The sequence below is a fragment of the Arvicola amphibius genome, chromosome 10, assembly GCF_903992535.2.
Source record: "Arvicola amphibius chromosome 10, mArvAmp1.2, whole genome shotgun sequence".
NCBI classification, from domain to species: Eukaryota; Metazoa; Chordata; class Mammalia; order Rodentia; family Cricetidae; genus Arvicola; species Arvicola amphibius.
The window spans coordinates 67,583,372-67,605,761 of record NC_052056.1 but is presented as its reverse complement, the minus strand read 5'-3'; the positions used below and the strand labels follow the sequence as shown (position 1 = coordinate 67,605,761).

At 43.4% G+C, this 22,390-nt stretch overlaps 1 protein-coding gene across 1 annotated transcript in view; it reads right to left on the bottom strand.

The window, feature by feature from the left end:
- Positions 1 to 374: 374 nt before the first annotated feature.
- P3h2 (prolyl 3-hydroxylase 2) overlaps positions 375 to 22,390 on the bottom strand; it is a 142,400-nt gene continuing 120,384 nt past the window's right edge. Inside the window, exons 7-15 of the mRNA XM_038345593.1 lie at positions 21,165 to 21,205; positions 19,835 to 19,929; positions 12,323 to 12,450; positions 11,714 to 11,809; positions 10,922 to 11,072; positions 10,001 to 10,118; positions 9,008 to 9,083; positions 5,898 to 6,038; positions 375 to 791 (exon numbers count right to left, since the gene is read on the bottom strand). Coding sequence (XP_038201521.1) covers positions 699 to 791; positions 5,898 to 6,038; positions 9,008 to 9,083; positions 10,001 to 10,118; positions 10,922 to 11,072; positions 11,714 to 11,809; positions 12,323 to 12,450; positions 19,835 to 19,929; positions 21,165 to 21,205 — 939 coding nt within the window. The 3' untranslated portion in view covers positions 375 to 698. The remainder of the gene's footprint in view (positions 792 to 5,897; positions 6,039 to 9,007; positions 9,084 to 10,000; positions 10,119 to 10,921; positions 11,073 to 11,713; positions 11,810 to 12,322; positions 12,451 to 19,834; positions 19,930 to 21,164; positions 21,206 to 22,390) is intronic.

Here is a 22,390-nt window from a genome sequence, read left to right as displayed (position 1 = left end):
CTGCTTGTGACTCTTGGGGCTACAGAGACCATGTCAGGGGCTCCTCAGATTCAAGCCAAGCTTGCTGGGAAGAGTCTGTGTTCTCAGTCATCAGCACCACGAGAAGCCGGGGAAAGGCAGCAAGCTGGAGGGCCGAGAGCAATTCACACACTGAGTCTAGACCTGGGGTACACTCTGACTGTGGGGTTGCTGAAACAATCTGTTGTGTTGAGATTCTGAATGCGCAACAAATTAATCATGCATGTGTAGTGTGTGTGTGTGTGTGTGTGTGTGTGTGTGTGTGTGTGTGTGTGTGTGTGTGTGTGAGAGAGAGAGAGAGAGAGAGAGAGAGAGAGAAAGATTGTCTATCTGGGTGGTATGTGTTTAGTGTGTGTATGTGTGGCATGTTTAGGAGTTTGTGTGGTGTGTGAGTGGCATATGTGTGCTTCTGCAATATATCTGGGATGCATGTTTACCCGTGTGACTGTGTGGCATGCAGAGTGTGTGAGATGTGTGTTTGGGGATGTGCCTGGGCCCTGAATGATGAACTGAAGAAAACCAAGGGCACGAGGAGGGCGAAGCGAGCAGAGACAGGGACAGAAGGGGGAACCTAGCGTCTCATCATATCCTGTTAATTTATACCATGGCTCTGTACAAAAATAAAAAGGTTCTTATAAGATTAACAATTTAAATAAATATTTGATAGAACACTCTCTTTTCTATAGCTCATCTCTGGGGTTAATATTCAGTCCATGCTTCCCGCGCTGTTCTTGATCCAAGATGGCAATCACTTCATCGGCCTGTATCCGCTCCTGCAAAAAGGCAAGTGACACATTTGTGGTATAGGCGTAATAACCAGGCCCGGCAGCAAATGCTTCCCCAACACTCGCAGCCAGCCATCTGTGCACAGTCAGGGAGAAGCCTGCCGCATCCAAACTGGCAGAGTCTCCGTACATCCCCGTGTCCTAAGCAGTTACCTTCCGAGATGTCGCTGGAGGAAGCCTCATTGAATTACTGCTTCCCACCCTCTCTGTCTCACGGTCCCACTGCTATCTCCTGCTCAACTCACTGTTTAGACTCAGCTCACCATTTACTCCTCCTTCAGACCTGTCATGCTCTTCTACAAGACTCTATTTCTCAGAAAGACCATCGTGGCTCACCCTCTGCCTGCAACACCTGGCTCTGGGCTCCTGTATTTTGTACATCTCTTGGCCCTAGCTGTTCTGTATGCCGTTTCTGTCCCTAGGGCAGCATGGTGCATGGCCATTGGCTTGTTTTAGGCCAGAGTTTCTCAGTCATGGCATTACCAACATTTTAGGATGTGTGTGAGTGCGTGTGCATGCGTGCATGCATGTATGTGCGTGCATGTGTGCGTGCATGTGTGTACATGTGTGTGTGCATATGTGTGTGTAGAGGATCTTCCTGTGAACTGTAGATGTTAACTTCCCTGGTATACAGGATGTCCCCACATTGTGAGAATTAAAAATGTGTATAGGCAAAATGTCCCCTAAACAGACAAGTGCTACATTTTAAGACTACCTCATTCAGATCCTTCTCATGAAGTGCTCTGGAAGGTTCCAAACAGGTTTGCCTCCTCACTCAGGCTCCTAGTGGGCATGCGTCCCCCAAGTCTGTCTGCAACACTGTCCTATGTGGGGCTCACAACTCCAGTTGGTTGCAGGTTCTGTTTTCTTGGGGGGCTGTTAGGTTTTTAAAAATCCACACCTTCCGGTCTTCTCCTGTGTCCTGCCTCCCTGCTCGCCTTAACCTGCAACTCTGTATTACTTCACAGTCTCCTCTGGCTGTTCACTCTCAAAATAGACTCCCAGCGCTAATCTGGGCAAAATGCTCCCCTGGATGCTCCCAGCATCCCCTGCACTTCCTTTTCCCCACACCAGTGCAGGATCCCCAGCGTGTCTTCCCCCAGACTTCACAGGCAACCTTCCACATGGTTTACCTGCGTTATTCCTCTAATATAAGTCTACACATTGGCTGAAGCCATCTTTTCTTTCTGGTCACTCCCTAGCCTAGGGAGCTTACGCCGTGTGGAGAGTCGGGGGCGGGCACAAACGCTTCTTAGCAGCTTGAATAAAATCCACTGCGCCTTGATATGAAATCAAGAATGTGGGCCCTTTTTATCCTTGCATTAATCTAACTCTCTTTAAAACCTCCTGTTCTAGCTGCTGTGACCTTCTTTTGTGTGGGCTGTGTTTTTTGTTTGTTTTCTTGGTGCTAGGAGTTGGACCCAGGAGCCCAAGCAGGCAAGGTGTGTGCTCTGAGATGGAGCTCCCCTCCCCGCAGCACATTTTTGTTTCTTGGCTACCCTTCTCCAAATGTCTTCTTATCGCTGGTCTTCTGCAAGTTGTCCTCTGCCTGGAAGACTTTCCCCTGAGCGTTCCTTCTCATTGGTCTTCCTGTCAGCCGGGTTGCAGGTTACATGTCACGTTTGGAGAGTCTCATTGTTGGTCCACCATCTCCTGTGAGCTCAGTTATTTCATCCTATTTTCTACATGTCATTTATTGCTGTTGAAAAAAATCTTCTGACCATTTGCTTTTTTTCTTATTGGTTGTCTCTTTTCTTCTTTTAGAATGTAGGTCCAGGAGAGTGGGGGATCTCAATTTTTTGATCATTGATGTATTTCCAGTGCTTGTAAAAGCTACTACCTCTTGTCAAGGGCGCTATTATCTTTAAGAAGAACCATTTATGTGGATGAAGGCCTAAAGTGCATCTCCCTAGAAGAGTCCATCTTATAAAGCTTATTTCCAGCACTGCCCCTAAAATTAACCCTTTTTTAACTGAATCTTTATCCCCAAATCGTCATTTGTGGCAGACAATGCCTCTGCAACTTGCCTAGTGTTTTAATAATTTGATTCCCAGTTATCATCTCTCTGGTTTGACTTAATGTTCCATAAAAGTAGGGGCTGTGCCCCATCCAATTTTTATTCCTCAGTGGCAGTCACTGGTCCAGTGTCTAGCACACTAAATTATAGGAATAACTATATTCTGACTTGAAAACAAAGTTCTTCCCTTGCAGGAGCTCAAGGCTAATCATGATGTCACACAGAGACAACTAAAAGGAGCAGACACACAAAATGATAGAAAACTATATAGTGACATCAGAAAGCACAGTGCCTAGCAAGCTGACAGACACACAGTTTTCACATTTGATGGCCACAAGAGACGATCAGCGTATGTGCCTCTTAAAGAGAAAGGGACCCAAGTGTTGGGACAGATGTCTGGAAGGCCTCTTAACATTTTATGTGTGTATATGACTAAATTCTTCTTGATGATCAGGAGTATTATTTATTTACTTACTTATTATTGGGTTTTTCAAGACAGGATTTCTCTGTGTAGCCCTGTCTTTTGTAGAACTCCCTCTAGGCTGTCCTCAAATTCAGAGATCTGCTTACCTCTGCCTCATGAGTACTGGGATTAAAGGTGTGGGCCACTACTACCCATTCAGTAATATGTATGTATGTATGGATGGATGGATGCATGTATGTATATAGACACATATACATAAAGACACACATAAACACACATATATACATGAACAAACAAAGTCTATATATGTACATATACACACATGCATGTGTGCATACATGCACACATACGTACATACATACATGCATGCATACATACATACACACACACATACATACACACACATATGAATCCATCACTCACTGTTCTTAGGCTTTGTTCAGGATCCAGTCTAAGTCGAGGTTTAAGCCAAAGATTCACAAAATTTGCTACATATTAGAACCGTCTGGAGAGTTTTAAACCCCTGGTACTGAGACAGCTCCCTACCTAATTAGATTTGTAAGTAGGAATCAGGCATTAGCGTTCATGCAGACCCGCAGATGGGGCAGAGGAGAAAATTTTCGATTAGTAACTAAGAGGCTCTTGTCGTTTCCTACAAAGAACACTAGATGGCGCAACAGCCTGCAGGGTGGAGAAGTTTCCTAGTACTTTTCCGAGAGGCCCGCACAGTGGTGGTGAAGTATCCTGAGCAGGAAGGAGCAGAGAACTTGGTTTGCATTCATTATTTTAATAAAATGCTATAATGCATTGTGAGGGCGTGATGGAAATAAAATGATATCAAATTAATACTAAAAGTATGCAGCTGATTTTTCTACAGTTTGTTGTCTAGACCTTACAATAGGGGGAGTGGTGCTGGCATTTTGTAGATTAAAATTTCAAGGAAAGAGAAACTACAGATGAAGGGGGCTCTTGGGCACCCCTGGAAGTTTTCTGGGCTCTGCTGGGTTTTCCCCACCAGTGCCATCCTTGCCTTTCTATGCCAGGCTGTCAGGGTCTCTGTGAGTGAGATAACACACGCTGTCCCTACTGTCGCACCTCAGACAGGACTGCTGCTTTCTCCTTCCCTAGCTGCTAGACCTCTCTGCTCCTTGAGGTCTGGCTTCTCGTGTTCACCTCTGCACCCGAACGCCTGACCTAGGCAGCAAAGAAAGGACTGCAAGAGTGTGTGGAAAAAAGAAAATGCTCTTTCTGATCATGCAAATGGGGCTGTTTCTAAACCGCTGCTGCTGACAATGGATTGGATTCGGTTTACAAGTTTAAAGGGAGAAATCCAGCATCATTTGAAGACTAGAGTTTCAGGGGCTGGGAGCTGACCCTGGTTAAGATGCTCAGGGGTCTTGCAGAGGACGTGTGTTTAGTTCTCAACTGCCGTGTCTGCTGGCTCACTCTTGCTCCAGGCACTTACCATGTCCCCATCAGAAGTCCACCAGCACGCACACATGCACATAATCACACATACACGCATAATCCAAAACTAAGTTCATCTTGAACTGGGCTTAGTGCGCACCTTTAATTCCAGCACTTGGGAGGCAGAGGCAGGAAGATCTTGTGAGGTCAAAGCCAACCCGGTCTACTTAGTGAATTCCAGAATGGCCAGTTCTATCTACATTGAGAGATCCTGTCTCCACAACAGCAAAGGGAAAATCTTTAAGGAGGAAAGTAGAATTTCCTCTCTTCATCCACACTCAGGGCTGGAGTAGACTTTGAAGGTATCTGTAGACTTCTGTTGTTGGCTTCAGGTAACCTTTAGTGACCACTGTGATCAGTCTCTTGACCTTGCCTGGATCTCTGCTCACTGTGAGCAAACTGACAATCCCACTGAACCAAGGTGAGGACTTGGAGGTGACTCGCTAAAAAAGCGAGCCTGGCTGTTTTCTCCCAGGAGATTCTGCTCTGTCTACTGCACTCAACTTCAGGACTCTTGACAGATGGAAACAGTAAGCATCCCAGCCATATTACATTATGGATCAATATAAAATTTTTTAACATTCAACTTAATAGTGTAATAAATAATAACGAGAATCCATGTCTCTTTTTCCTTCCACACACATGCTTAATAAACTAGTCAGTGATGTTCTGATGATTTTCTGGCCTTTCTAGTGACTGGGAGAAAGTTCTTGGCTGCCAACAGTACACAGTGACAGTGTGCTCAATACTCAACATCTGTCTCTACAGCCAGGGAGCACAAATGGATCTGTTTCTGCAAATGTCTTCACGGTTAGAACTCAACTGGGTAAGAGCTGCCTTCGGTGCCACTTCTTCTCCCCAGATGTCACTGCAGAAGTCACCCCAGGCTCAACACCCCTCCTACTCCCAGATGTCACTGCAGGCTCAAGTCCCCCCCCCTCCCCCATTCTCAGATGTCACTGCAGAAGTCACCCCAGGCTCAACCCCTCTCCTTCTCCCAGATCTCACCCCAGGCTCAACCTCCCTTCTTCTCCCAGTTGTCACTGCAGAAGTCACCCCAGGCTCAACCCTTCTCCTCCCCAAATGTCACTGCAGAAATTACTACAGGTTTAGGAACAATGTAAAGGACTTCTCAGAGAGGTCGATACAGGGAGCAGGGCTCACTTTGCAGTGGCAGCAAACTCACCAATTCTCTGTAAAGAGGGTCTAGGGTGAACCACAGTGCCACGGCACAGCGCTGGCCTTTGGTGACCGCCTTCACCCCATGAGGGTTCTCTCCGCCAGAAGAGAAGCTGATCATTCGCCCACACTTTGGTTTAATAGAGGCCTGATAACAAAATAAAAATTAGACTTTCAATTCCTATACCATGTGTCCATTTATCATTCCTTCTGTGCAATTACTTATTTGGATTAAATTATAAAGCAAAGAGTTGGGATGGGATCTCAAAGTAATTTACCTTATATAATAAAACCACTTAAGCAACATGCATGGCACGTCCCATGCACATGGGCGTCACCTGGCATGTGCTCTGGTGATAACACGCCCATTCAAGAACACAAGCCTTGCACTTTAATGCACTACTGTAGCTTTTGGTACTAGCAATTCGTTGGTGTTTAAGGTGGGTGTGCACCTATGGTTTATGTAGTTGCCACAACATGAAGATCTGAATTCATTTCCTTTACATTACTCGTGGCCAGAGGTCATACAGGCATCACTTGGCTATGTCCAGTGATGAGAACACACTAGCCCCTGGGATGACCTATGCACGGCTCCAGAGACTGGAAATCACTGATACAGCAAGTCAAAGCTTGCGCACTCCTAAGCTTCCACTGACTTTCTGGCAGGACATAATAGTGAAGGAATACACTCCCGAGGGCACTGGGCTGCAGTGCAAAATCAACGGGAGGCTCTTCAGACTGAGCAAGCATTGGCAACTGAGCATTAGTGAGGCCACGATCCTGTGTATTACAGGGTCTGTAGCAGGAAGAGAAACCGCTTTGTAGCCTTCAGGAAATAAGGAAAGCTCATTCACTCCATTGAGCTTGGACAAGTGCAGCCAGTGTACAGTTGTGTCCCCGACCATTGTGTGTGTGGTGGTGGTGTGTGTGTGTGCGGGGGGGAAGATGACTGCATTTTACAGCTAGGAGACTCTTTCTTCTAACCTTTGCAGGACATGTTTGAATTTTTCTGAAGTCCTTGGATGCTACATAGGTTTACTCTGATCCTGTGACTGTGTGTAGGAAGCCAGAAGTAGGCAGAAGTGTGTGCATGTGTGTGCACGTGTGCATGCATGCATGTGTGCGTGTGCGTGTGTGTGTGTGTGTGTGTGTGTGTGTGTGTATGTGGTGGGAGGGGGTCATGCACATGTGTGCAGGTGTCCCTGGAGGCAAGAAAAGGGCATAAGTTAGAGGCAGTTGTGTTGGTGTTGGAGGCAGTTGTGAGTCACCTGGCATGGTGCTGGGAATTAAACTTTGTGTTCTTCAGTATCCAATGTGGTGGGGGGAGGGAGGAAACCTGCCACTTCCCGAGACTGGAATAAGTTTGTTAGTTATAGAAAAGGAGGGAAGTGGGAATTCCTCATTTTTAATCATTCCCACTTGATCATTTTAATCATCTACAAAAGCCCTAAAACTGCTACAAACAGGAAGTGCTATTGAGCTTTTCCATTGAAAGCTTAGCAGGTTTTCATCCACTTTTTGGTGGGAAGTAGGTTCTGGACTTTGTGCGATGTCTCAGTTACTAGACCTGTAGAACTATGAAATAAGAATGGCTTCTGCTTTCACACATAGAAGGAGCAGGGTGGACTCATACTCAGTGAAGAACCGGACTGAGCTACGGCTGGCCTCCACACCAATAATCATTGGGCACTTCCAAATACGGCCACTAGATGGAGTAGAGGCAAAGAAATCGTCAACCACTTTATTTTTCTTCCAAATTAAGATGGGAACGTTTTTTTCTTCTTCAGTTTCCATGTTTTCAAAGCGTGGGAATAAAATGCTTTCTGCACACGGATCGTCTAAACGTGAGAGTCCTTTAGAGGGATTTAAACTCCAGTCCAGAGCATTAGTCTTGGTTTCTTTTTCTCAACATAGGAAACCTCAAAGCACTTACTGATTTTTCTTTTCCAATAAAAAATGAGGCAACATGTCTGTTTAAACATTGTAGTCAATTTCATGAAGTATTTTGTTATAACCATGCTTCCATGTTTTGTCCCCACAATCCTCATAATAATCCCTTTAAGTCAATGATACACAGCTTGGGACATATATGTAGTGTTCCCTGAACAATCATGTATAAGTTTCACTATTGGGAAAAAATGTGCAAACTGAGATTGAATGTACAAAATACGGGAAGAGTTCTGAAAATTGCTTATTTAATGCTAACACTTTGAAGTTCATCACATGCATGTCCCGACTACTTAGATTTTTCAGCAAGGTAGACACCTCACAATCAATTCATAATTCTTAAGTTCTTCATTTGAGATATAGTGTTCTTATAGTGTTTTGATCTTCAGCTTAAAGATCAAACGATTCTAACTTTATTGTTTGTAAGTGCTAAGGAGGTTAGTTTCTGAAGGTGTTGGCTCGTTTATGAATAAAATGGTTGGTATAACTTTTGATCTAAATATTTGTGAGTATACATATCCATTTAGAGGTGAAAGATCATGGGTTATTCTTAATTGTATAGACCAGTTTGTCTGCACACACATTTGGAAGTTCATGCTCAATCTAAGCACACTGACTACTTGATGTCATTGATTTGTCCTAGACCTGAGGGCCTTAGGAATGCTGTTTGAAGGTTCTCAAATACTGTTTCAAAGAGGCCCAGAACTTAAGCAAGTGGTTCTCAACCTGTGGGGTGCAACCCTTTCGGGGGTCACAGATCAGATGCTGCATTATGATTCCTAACAGTAGCAAAATTATAACTATGAAGTAGCAAGGAAATTATTTTACGGGGGGCGGGGTGGTTAACCAGAACGTGAGGAACTGTACAAGAAGATCACAGTATTAGGAAGGTTGAGAACCACTGCTCTTGGTTTTGAAGCCAAGTCTAACATTTATATGACTGCAATCAAATCCTTAAAAATTCCTTTCTCAACTTGCTCATCTTTAAAATGGGCTAAAAACAGTCACGTATGTTTAATACTTTTATGATCTGTAGATCACCGCGATCCACTTTGTCTCTTGCACTTTGTGCTCAGAAATAGTAGAAAGTCAACAACCAGCAAGATGTGGGGACGACCGTGACACTGATGTAAAAATCCCCAGTCCCTTTCTAGGAGCGGCTTTCCTTACAGTCACAGTTTTGGCGTCCATTTCAGTGAAGATGAACTCTCCGCCTTCAAAGTCGTCGTTCATGTACAGGAGTGCGCTGTAAGGAAAGGGGACACATTGTTCCAGTGACAACAGAGTCCTCGCCAGCATCGCTGTAAGACACTGAAGACTAGTGACGACTGGACCAGCCCGAGTGGTAAATTGTCTTTGACACCGACCCTCCATACCCCTGAAGTTAAGCTCAGGGATAGCCTGGGTTATATTCCTGACGCTTATTGGTTCCACTAGCATATGGTTCTCATCTCATTTCAAACTCACTTCACACTGTAAACTCCTAATCAGGCTTTGATCATAAGCCCTCTCAGCTCGCCCACATGGTCTGTAATGCTCTTCCTCCAGCACAGGAAATTTACCCCAAAGGATGGATTTTTTTTCTTTCCTTAGCTTAGTTAATGAATTCCTTGTGACCGAGCCTGGCCATGCAGATAAGGACTGCTCTCTAAACGTTTTGAATAAATTACAATATAGTGACAACTGACATGTTGTTCAATACACACAGTGGCTACATACGAAGAAATGCTGTTGCATCCTGGGATAGCTTCTCTTAATGTGCTAACATGTCTCCCCACACTATACAACAGTATTCCCTTTGGAGTTTCTAGTTCCTTATGGAAACAATGCAGACTCAGTTCTTGGAGGGTATGAATAATACACATGTATGTGATAAAGTGCTATGTTTGTTGGGAGACCACATCCTCATGCTGGAAGAGTGGGGAAAACATGCAAAATGATACTTTAGAGAAACACACTGATTTACAAAGCGAGTTGTCTACTTCAAAGGAGGCAATCTGTGTATAATACTTAAGAAAAGAATGGGAAGGCTGGTTCTTGGTCATGGCTGCTGTTCCAGGTGACTCCTGGGAATCTCTACTCCACAGAGATGAACAAGATAGCAAGCTAAGCAAAGCAGCTTCCGGCTTTCCACAAAAGCTCCACCGGGAGCAGGAGCCTTACCTGTAATCCCGGAAAGTGTAAGCAGGAGGCTCCTTCCAGCATTCATTAGCTTCTGGATCCAACAGGCAGTTGTCCGCATGAATAGGGTGACTGAGATCATTTCGTCTATCCTGCTGCCCTGCAGGAAGAAGGGACAAGAATGAGAGCAGGAAGAAGAAGGAGAAGAGAAGCACCCCAATGTGCAGCAGCTAAAAGCACAGTTTGCCAGCCTTCTTCAGCCCCGTGAGAAGAGAGAGAGAGAGAAGGCAGCGCGGTTATAGAAAGAGACCACCAGGCGAGAGACCCCTGTGGCTGACCATCAACTGGACATGAAGCTTTGGTCAAGCCACGCCTGTCTTTTTGGATATAAAAGACGGAATGCATGGATCTGGGTAAATCTCGGGAATTTTATAGGTTGAGTTTCATGTGGGATAGCGAAAGTCCACGGAGAAAACAGAAAAGGTAACCAAAGACTGTGACTCACTCTCCACAAGTGCAAAGTGCTCTGACCTAGATCTCCTTCCACCCCCAGTAGCGTGAGTGGAGGAGAAAACCAAAATGCAGCAGGAGTGAGGGGCGCCTGCCCTTCAGAACACGTTCTAGTGAGACCCTTGCTGTCTGCACCTCCACCCTGTGCTTGCGGACATAACTGCAGTTTCCAGCCTCCTGGGTGCCTCAAACACAGAGCGGAGAAGTATTATTTCCCTGCGTGTCTTAGCAATAATGAGAAATGGATTAACAGAAACTATACAGAATGGGGTCTCTCAGAACTTTAGGAGCCAAAAGGTGGAAAAAGAAAGAAGAACTTTCTGTTGGTTTAGAAATCTGGCATTCTCATAAGTTCTTACTCCAGAGCATCACAGTAATAGAGCTTTGCTGGATTGTTCTCTTTCCTGTGGCATTCTGGGAAGAAGGGGACAAGCTCAGGTTCTGGAAACCTACCAGACAGGGCTGTTCTGCAGACCATGTGTGTATAGGAAAAATACAGGGTTGAGTTCAGCATGAAATAGGATTCCACAATCTTCCGGGCCTTCTCACTGATGTCATAGAAGAGGCGAGCGCTCTTCAGGGGCACCCGGCCTTCATAACCAAACTGAAAACAACAACAACAACAAAAAAAAAAATCAAAACACCAAGGACATTAGAGATTGCGGGGTTGACTGGAGGGCTCGAGACAAACAGGCTCTCGGTTTCATGACAAGAATGCAGACTGGCCATCTATGCAGTAACAAAGGGAATGATAAACAGCACACGCTTGTGTGTTCAAGTAGAACGGTGAGCCACGAAACAGCTCCTCTGAATGGCAGAGGGAAGGAAAAAGTTCACTACCCACTTACCCCTTCTCCCAGGACATATCCTTCATTCTCCTCTAATAATACTTCTTGAGATGAGAAGCATGACTGATTTAGGGCTGTTTCCATCATTAGCTCATGGGGTCAGTGCTTGCATAGCTTTTGGCGAGATACAAACTTAGAAATATGAGGCTTGGTAAATGGACGCCAGAATGGAGGGAATCATTAGAAACAGCGAAGTGGCTGGGGGTGTCGTGCAGAGACGTGGCGTGTGCTGCCAATGGCCCTCAGCACCCGGAACAAAGGACAAAACCGAGTGTCCATCCACAGCTGCTCCTTCTAAACTCTCCCTCCCCACTCTGCCCTTACAAGCCCTGACCCAGCCCCACCTCTTCCCCCACCATCCCAAGGAACCCAAACTTAAAGGAAGCAAAGGATTTACTTTGAGAGCTTTCAAGACAGTAGCTCCTTCGAACTTTTCATTGGGTGTGTGGGGTGACGTTTTTCCTCGGTATCCATCACCAACCAACATGATTCCCTGGGGACAAAAGGCATTCAAATGCTCTGTCAGTGACAAGGAACAATTCATTCAGCACCGCGTAATCCCAGGGTACAGGGATAACAAATTCTAATAGGGGTATTTTTCTTTATCTTCCTTATATATGTCTTTAAAAAAGACATTTAATACAAACTATGTATTATTGGCTAATTGCTGGTTAAAATAGAGGGATTTCTCCAGCAACTTCGATAGTAGGCAGGGCACACGCTGGATGGCTACCATCATAAGAACTAAGCCAGTGGGAGTTTTCAGATCATTCCAGCCTAAAAGTTATAAAAGCACCTCTGATGTCTTCTTCTGCCTCAGTAAGCGAAATTCTAATGCCCTAACACTGTCTTCCAGGCTCAGAACATTCTGGGACAGGGGCTGTCCTCCTCCAGGACATTGCCCCCGAGGCTGAGGATAGACTGCAAAGGGGCTTCTCTCCTCCACACCACTGACTCCAGGCTCAAGCTGGGCTAGCACTGACGTTTCCCCTTTTCCAGTCCTCACACTGGCCACGCTGTGCAGCTCCCGACACTGCTCTTCCGACAGGACGTTATCGAGGAGAACCCGCTGAGTCCCGTTCAGCTGCTCTGAGTTGTACACGAAGGTGATGTTCTCATAGAGCAGAGGGCCACCTGCGGGGACAAAGCAGAGTGTCCATCCTGCTGCTTCCACCCTTTAAGATGCTGCACAGGAAAACCAACAGTCTGCAATAGATAGCCCAGGAGAGGCGGGGACACAGGAGTACAAGAACAATCACATATTAGAAAGAGGGATGTATGTTAGGTCTCAAACCTGGGAACAAACTGCTAGCAGAGATGCCCATTAACAAATCAAAGTGGACCCTGTCTGCCAGTCTCTCAGCTTTCCAGGTACCTGACATACTGTCCCCGACCCTGAACTCTCCCATGCAAGAGACAGGGCTGTATTTTGTACAATTATGTTTCATGTAACCTGATGCCCAAAATGATGTAACAGGAGAGCAGGAATGTAAAAGAAACTGCAGCCAAGTCAACAACACTAATGAAGAAGGTTGATATTATTTTGCTTAGAATAAAACTAGCATTCCTTGTAGTATCTTGTTATCTAGTGTAGTATCATGTTATCTAGTGTAGTATCATGTTATCTAGTGTAGTATCATGTTATCTAGTGTAGTATCTTGTTATCTAGTGCTGCATTGTTTTTTATCGCAAATGTAAATTTAACACTACAATGAAGTCTTAGTGAATCTGTTTTAGTTTTAATCTGGCCTTGCTTCATTATTCATAAGCCTTCAATTTGATTGATTGTTAATATTAACTCATTCAATCAAGCAGTCAGTGTGAACTGACTTTACGCCCCATCGAGATACACGTCTACAGCAGGATTCAGCAGCAGATGTCCTAGTCATCACTTCTTTTAATTCTAAACTTATCAGCAAAACGTATAAATGTAGAATTCTTGGATTCTGAGACAATACACACATAGAACTCTACTTTTCAGGATCCCATCTTTTGGATATGTCGAAAAATAAGTTTTCCTTTCACAGATGTTCCTTAAGATTTCTTGCACTAAAGTTTTAGAAAAATCCAGAATTGGATAGAATCTAAATACCACTTGAAACTTGAAATGTAGGGGTGGGCTTCATGAGTTTCCCAGGCAGTTCAATGCTACACAGTAGTTTCCGGGCTTGGGCCACCACAATTCCTGCCCTCGACACTCCTGTCTTCCTCTTCCATCCTCCCCTCTCGCCTCTTTTTCCTTCCTCTGGCAGGCTCTAAGACAATCCTCGCCACCTTCGCGATCCCTACCCTTGTGCCATCTGCCTCCTGTGAGTGTGAGCAAGGCTGCGTAATCGCTTCTGATTCACAGACTACAACAAAGGAGACGGGAGGCCAGGCCTGCGATTATCTTCCAGGAGGCTGTGACTTCTCCCAGGCGCACCTGCCCAGTTCATTGTCTTCTCGGCTTGTGTGCCTTGACTAGGCGAGCGGTTCTATGAGTACCGATGGGGCAAGAAACAGAGAGCGTCCTCTGGCCGAGAACCAGCCAGGGCTGCACAGCCACACCCATCAGTTCTCTAGCAAATGAGTTCTGCCATCTGAACCGGAAGTATTTCCCAGTTCTGCTGGCTAGTTTTATTCCAACTTGATATAAAGTTGCAGTCATTTTGGGAAAGAGAACCTCAGTTGAGAAAAGGTTCCCACCAGATTGGCCTGTGCACAAACCTCGGTGCATTTTTCTTGATTGATGATTGGTAGGGGACACTCCAGCTCACTGAGTGCAATGCTACCTCGGGGCTGGTGGTCTTGGTGGCTCTGTGAGTAGTCAGAGTGAGCCATATGAGCCAGGCAATTAATAGGCAGCACTCTTCCAAGACTTTCGCTTCAGTTTCTGCTCCAGGTTCCTGCCCTGCTGTAGGAGGCATGGGGGATTTGTGCTTACAGATAAGCATTAGCAGAACCTGGAATGTCACACACACACAGGCCTGTTCCTTCAAAGGAGCGAATGTATAACCAGTCATCTGTGCGGAAGGCTGGAACAGGCATGTTAAAGAACTGGTGATCTTTGCATTGTTGTGTGGTGAGAAGAGACACCAGAACCTCTCTCAGACCCATATCATCAGCTTGTTTTTCTCAGTCAGTCTATAGAATCTCTCATTATGGACAGTTGCATATAGTCAATTTATAGAATCCATCTTTATGGAAGGTGCTACATGTACTTTATGAAGAGTTTCCGTGTACTCGTGTCTGATCTTTGTTCCTCTTACTCTGTTATACTTTATTGTGCATATGGGACTGAGTAATGGCCAGGAAAGTTTTTGCCAAATTGTGTTGTGCTTAAACATACCTAAAATAAACTACTTGGGGGGTCGAAATTGACCCCCCAAATCTGAATGAACATCTGGTCTTAGTTGTGTTGAAATGAACTGCCTTCTTGCCTCCTGCAGACCACTGCCCTACTGGCCATGGTGGCCGCAGAGATCCCCACGCCCTGACAGAGCATCACCTTCCCGTGATGCAATGTGATGTGGAATTACAAGCTGAAATAATAAACCCATTTCCTCACAAGTTGCCTTTAGTCTTGGTGCTTTATCACAGCAACAGGGACCCTAACTAAGACACCAGTCAAGGCTCCACAGAGATGTTGGGATAAGCTTTGGGGGAGATCATGGATGTCTCTGGGTTCTGAATCTCAGAAAAGATAAGATAATAATACATGTCTATTGTCCTAAGCAGATGAAACTAGATAAAACAAAGCCAGTGACAGCCCTTACAGGTCTTCTTCATGTAGTCTGGGAACGGTGTCCCAGTCTCTCCAGGCAATGAGAATTCCTAGTCAAATTGAGGCGCATCCCTTCACACTCAGAAAACCGCGTAGCTACTCCAACTTAGAAATGAAAAACTACTCCCTTAAGCAAGAAAGATCACTGCAGAATCACGGAAAACCACTTGTAAATATGAAATTCAAATATAAATAGAACACAGAGTTTAGCGAACTAGATTGGTTGGTAATTTGTCAAGTGTTCATTATTCTTTGGCTTGAAGCAATTTACTTAATTATAATAAGATTATTATTAAAATATGTATTTTAACATTACCATGCTAAAGCACTGAGGGGAAAAAAAAGCTGTTTATCACCCAAGCTCAGCATGAGTGTTTGTTGCTGTTATCATGACTATTGAATTGTATAGCTGTGCTAGAATACTATATTAGATTCTAGTGTCAATATTATTAAGCTTGCTTTAATGGAGTATATTTAGAAGGGAGTACTGAGATACTGGCAGAACCCTGAGCCATGCAACAAATAACATTCAAACATTCACATAAAGGCTGGGCACCACATACTCCTAAATATGTAGAATGAAGGAGAGTGAGAGAATTGGTATTTCACATATGCTTTTCATGAGCTATTAAAATTACCACAGAATGTATAGAATTTTAAGCAGAAATTTATCACACTTGAAAAGCAAACAAAAGAAAGAAGGGGGTGGGGAAGGAACTCTGCCATCCATGTGGATGCAACCAGTCCAAAGAAGACTTACAGTAGCACACCAGACAGGGGAAAATGTGAAAATTAAAATAAAAATGTAGTCCAATAGGTTGTGGTTCCCGGGGCCTGGTTTGATGGCTGCAGCCAACTTTTAACCACTGTGCAGCGTGCAGGGAGATTTGGTTAAATAACTTAATTCTTCTCTCATTCATAAAGTATGTGCCTGGCTCTCACTCCCTGGTCGCAACAAAGATCATCTAGGCAAGGGTTTCTTTGTGCATACTGCTTGAGGCTCATGGCAAGAGCAATGGTATTCTCGTAAATATCACATCTCACTAGGCATGGGGTGGGGTGCAAGCTAATAAGCCCTGACAGGAGCCCAAGCCTCTAGGGTTTTCAAAGGACAGCGCATGCATCATTTCCTGCATAGTTACCATCTTCCTTCACAGATAATGGCTGCAAGGCACAGAGGGGCCAAGGAGAGACATGTCATAGTGTGAGTCCTGTCATAACACATCCTCAAATCAAGCCTCCAGACTCCAAGTTCAACATTATTTTGGCCTTGTCCCAAGTGACCCTGGAATCATTAGTCAGCGTGGTCTTTAGAAAACCGGGGCTAAAAGAATGAGTAAGTGACAGAGGTGTTTTCTGTGAGTCAGCACGGGTGTTTCCTAGGCTGCAGTTAGTTTGGGACGTGACCCCCAGTGACCGTGCTGTGGGAGTATTATTAAATACTAACCCGAGGAGATGACAGACCCTTTGCAAACAAGAGGAAAAATGACAGAGACTGTATTTTAAGGCACATGCCTCCTGGAGCCTTGCCCCCTTGGCATCTGCTTTCTGCCAAGCCATGGGAATGTTCTGGGCCTGGTAATTTTATAGCTTACCACTATTCTCAAGTGTCTGAGGGCACTGCCCATGTGGTAGAATCAAAAATGCATTTGCATTCTGTTACCAGTTCCTAGTTCAGCAATCTAAAACACTTGAAGTTTCCTGAATAATAGAAGTGTATTTTATCATTCATAGTCTCTGTAAAACTATCACACCTGAGCTTATTATGCCAATGAAGCGATTCATCATGTATCCCATAGCTAGACTCTGGATGGGGCCAGTCCCTGAAGGACCAAGGATTGTAACCTGCAACTTGGGGCACGGAGGAGGTGGAAGTCAGGTTTTGTCAAAGTCTTGAACACCAGGGATATATAAGCTTGCAGTGGAGGTACTGGGAGATGAACGTGCAGAGAGAGTACAGGAAGATCTGTGCCCTGTGACTACATCATCTGGTTGCTCATTAGTATCCTTTCTTGTTTCTGAGTTCTCTGAACACATCTGTCAAATTTACAAAATCCAAAGATAGCTTATCTATCTATCTATCTATCTATCTATCTATCTATCTATCTATCTATGGTTTTTCCGGACAAGGTTCTCTCTATGTAATTGCCTTGGCTGCTGTACTGGAACTCATTTTACAGACCAAGCTGGCCTTGAACTCACAGAGATCTGCCTGCCTCTACCTCCCAAGTGCTGGGATTAAAGGCAATGCGCCACCACCAAGCCTATCCAGACTCGATATCTTTAAGACAAGGTCAGTCCTGGGTCTAATCATCATGGACACTTATACCTGTATTTAGTCCTCAGGGCTTATACTTTAGGCTATGCCTTAGGTACAACTGTTTGTGATCAATGCAATAGGTATTGAAGAAAACATAACAATCTGTTTCTGGACATGACTATAGGGTTTACGTGCTTGCTGGATGTCATGTGAGACTTCGGAGAAGTAACTAAATTCCCACTTGAGAGACTGCTACGAGTCAAATGAAGGCTATGTGAAATCGCTTAAGAATTATATATGCAATCATGGCTGTTAAGAAGTACTATCAATTTTGTCAGCAGTACTCTTTCTAATAGTATATTACTATAACAATGCTTGACTATGTGTAAAACCCGCTTTTGTCAGGAGTCTGCAATTCCACCAGTTCTGTTCTTAGGTTGGTATAATGCTCTGTTCTCTTGTCTCTATGCCTCTGTTCCAATTGTCTTACCCACTAGAACAGTTCTCTGTACACTCCTAGGAAGTTGGTCTAAAGTACCTTTAGGGTTGATGTGGTAAAACATTAATTTAAGATGTGTTACATTTGTTTATGCTGTGGAATTTGTGTGACGATACAAAGGTGTGTTACATTTGTTTGATTAAATAAAGTTAACCTGGGGTCAAGAGGCAGAGTCAGCAACTAGCTCACAGGAAGTGGTAGGGAAAAACTATGTGTAGCTAGGGGCTGAGTAGAAGGACACCTGATTTCTTGGGGAGATGAGAGCTAGGAGAGGTTAGCTATTTACTATTCAGTCTCTCTGAGCTCGGAGGATTTCATTTAAACCACTGAATCCCTAGTTCTATAGAGGGATAGAGATCTAGGTAAAGTTCCCTTTAGCAGCCACTATAGAGCTGGTGTCTAAGGGAACAGATTTCATGCCTGGCAATGGCCAGTGTAGTTGAACTGGTAGCTGCAACTGGAGTTGCAACTTCCGATTAGGACAGCAGTTACTAAGAGGCAGCTACCGAATGAACAACAATAGGCTGATGTTTTAGATCAGTACTGGGCTGTTTACCCAGCATTCACAAGACACTGTATTAAACTTCTACCATATCATACATGTTTAAAAACTAAAAATGAAATCCATTTTTACTCAAATCTTAATTATCTAAGTACCTTAGGTAAACTAACTTACTATCCCACATGACCTCTGTCTTCTCCATGATCCTTGTATGTGCAGTCCATCCCACACTATCTAATATTCACTAACTGGCTGGGCAACAGAATTCAGTCTAGTGACCTCTCTAAGCCTCAAGTATTCTACTGAGAATGAGGAGGACCACACAGTTCTTGTCTAATTTCAAGTCTGGGGGGGAGGCAGTATTTGCAAACAATTTTTGCATTGACATAAAGATCTGAGGCATTCTTCTGTTTATGTGTTGACTTCAGACAACTGCAGATTTATTCTTAATCTTAAAGAGAAAATGATCTCCACCTCAGTCTCTGTGGTGGTTTGAATAGGAATGGCCCCCATTGACTCATGTGTTTGGGTACTTGTTTTATAAGGAGTGGTACTATTGGGAGGTGTGGCCTCTTTGTAGTAGGTGTGATTTTGTTAGAGGAAATGTGTCACTACGGGGTTGGGATTTGAGGTCTCAGAAGCTCAAGCAAGTTTACTTCCTGCTGCCTGTGGAGCTAGATGTAGAACTCTCAGCTACCTCTCCAGTACCATATCTGCTTACATGCCACCATACTTCTCACTATGATGACAATAGACTGAACCTCTGAACTGTAAACCAGCCCCAATTAAATCTTTTCCTTTATAAGAGTTGTCATGGTCATTGTGTCTCTTCAAAACAATGAAACCATAGCTAAGATAGAAACTGGTACCAGGGACTGGGGAATTGCTGTGATAGGTATGATACTGTTGTTTGGAGGGATGTGGACTTTGGGACTTTGCATCAGAAAGGCAGTTGAACATTAAATGGTGCTTAATAGGCTGTCCTCATGGGAACATGGAAGACAGTGGTGTTGAGGGCAATTTGAACTGTGGTGGCCTGGCTCAAGCAGTTTCAGAGAAGAATTTTGGTATGTGACCTAGAGTCTATTGTGATATTTTCAAAAGATCTGCCTGAGGCTAAAGTGAAGAGTTTTGAATTAATTCCATTAGCAGAGGAAACATCAACACAGCCTGGCATTGACACCACCTGTGGTTATTAATGTTCTCTCTTACACAGGTTTATAATGAAAAGGAGCAAATCTTGCAAGGAAAAACACAAAATGTACAATTTGAGGAGAAGGGGGCACTAGGAAGTGGAATAGAGTGAAGTCCAGTGTTCAAGGAGATAAACAGATTAACAAAATAGTGGCGTTAAATGGAATAAAGGATCTCAGGGCAAGATCCCACCCAACTAAGCTTCCAACTTGTGAAAAGAAAATTAAGAAAACTTTAAGGATTTCCCCACCATACCCTGTTCCTCTGTCTTCATAGACATAAAAGCTTGTTTGTACATACCTTCTCTTAGGTCTCGATGTATCTTGGGTGGTGACTTTTTCCCCATTGACAATCCATGAACTTCTGCTCCCTCCACGTTGACTCCTGAAGGGACCCTGTCCATTCAAAAGAGTTGAGACTGAAATTTTCCATTAAATAAAGATGTTCAAAGGTAAAGAATACTGCAGCTACACAGGTTTGATTCTGAGTTGTAGACCATTCATCTAGCTTTCTAAATCACATGATATGCCCATGTCTTTGTGCGGCTCTCTCAGCTTCCTCAGGATGCCATTTCTCTCTACATTCTCTTTGCAATTTTCATCAAAATTAATGGCAGCTATAATTTCACTCCCTTCTTATAGGTCTATTGTCCCAAAGAACAGGAAAAAGTGACTGCGTGCACCTTCATGATTCTCCATGTTGTACTACTATGTCTTGAACATGGACTGCATCACTGAATAATGCTCTAGCAGAGCCAAATCCTGTCCTAAAGTAAGAGCTGGTTCTTGACTATTCTGAGAAAAAAGACACAGTTTGTCTCAAGCTTCGCAGATACATGAGTGGGAGTAGACAGCCTTTTAACTGACACAGACTGGGTACGTTCAAACTCTCCTATACATCCTAGATTCTCTCCCAGTAATCTTATGTCACTCAAGTGCTGATTGATTGCAAGAGTCCAAGACTGAAATCTTCCAGGTCATTGTACCAAAGTCATAAACAAGTCCCTTCCTTCCATTGGCATGGTCTGTCTCATTTAAAAATAGATCTATTGGATTGTGTGATCACAAATAGGTCAGTCACACTTGTGACAAGCTTGAGTTATTTTAAAACATGTGGGTTGATTACAATTGTATTAAAAGTGAGTTCTCTTAGTTTTAATTTGTTCAGTAATAACATTCAGTTCACCATGCAGAAAATTTTCTGGTCTTGATTTCAAATGAATATCATAAGAGAATTTATCACCAGAAAGGAAGTTTTGATTATGATCAAAATGCATTGTATGCAATTCTCAAAGGCTGAAAACCATTTTAAAAAGCAAATTTCATAAAACTTGTTAATGGAAATAGCATCCAACTTTGTGAAATAAGTAATCACAGGTAGTTAGCATTTGGAGCCTTCTGGTCTAACTTTAATTTAAGGAAAAGTGTTCACACCCAAGGAGAAAAATCATTACTCAAAACCATACAGAAGAGAGTGGGAGAGCTGGGACCAGGGCACGGTTCCTAATGCACAGCTCAAAGGCTGTAATTACATTCTGTTTGCTAATCCACTGGAGCCATGTTCCGTGTGCCACCTTCTCCCCCTAGGCACTTTGTACCACTGTAGTTTGTCTCCCAAATGGAGAACTCACCGATTCTCATCCTGCCGTCCTCCATAACTGATCCAGTAATTCTGTTTACAGTTGAGAAAGAGGTATACATTTATTAATAAAACACAATTTAGAGGAATAAAAATTTAAATAAAATTTAAATAAAATATTCTCAATGAAATATTAAGAAGGCTTGAAATATTCAGGAACTTGCACTGTGTATCAATGAAGAGAATGTTGGTGCGATTTTTGGCAAGGGCACCACAGGTAACAAATGAATTTTAAAAATGCACAGAATTAGTTAAGGCCTTGGTTCTTTTGCTCTTGATAGTGACTTGAAATTTGGTAACAGAAAGGGCTTCAGAGATCCTTCAGTACAAGTGCTCTGTGGATCATGAGTCAAATTTGAACAAAGAAACCAAGGTGCTTTATCTGTACAGATTCATAATGTAGGTGTCATATTCTGGTGCCTCTTAGGAAAACACAATTCTTTGAAACACTGAGTAGGAACAAACATATTGTTAAGTGTTATGCCAGAAATATTTCCTTAAAATAACCTAATTTAGAAAATGTGCCAAGGACAATAAGTCATAATTAATAACAAATTGAAACTATGCTGCAATTAGTGATTTCCTCGACGTATTAACATGGGTATTGTGTGAAAATATTCAATCATCAATAGATAGATAGAAACCTATAGCCATATAATTCAATGAGGAAAAGGGAGAATACTGTAAACTGCCATCAAAAGAACAGAAGATAGAATACCAATAATATAGCAATTGGCATTGAATAGATATGAGTAGTAGAGGAGTTTGTCCTCCTGTAAGTTTGGTGGATTGGCACTTTCATAGATCCCTAGAAGCAACGAAGGTATCAGAAACAGTTTCTGAGGAGGGCAGTTAAGTTTCAAGAACTTTCAAGCCTCATGTTTTCATGCAGGGTGGAATTTATTTGAAGGTTCAACAAAAATGATCACTGTACTATGAGTGTTTGAAAGAACCCAGAAATAATTCAAGCATCAAAGGCGTTAATCATATATTAATTCTAGGTATGTAGTACAAATATTTTAAGGCCTTATCAAAATGAAGACCACAGGCATCTTGATAAATAAAAACAATAAAATGCACTTATTTACAGCACTGATAAGGTTTGTAAAGGGTGTGTCTTCCCAGGACGATCGGGACAGTGGGAAAAGCAGAGAAAGAACAGCCTGAAGGTATCTTATGTTGTTTAAAGAACAATAGTCATTAACGCATTAAAATTTT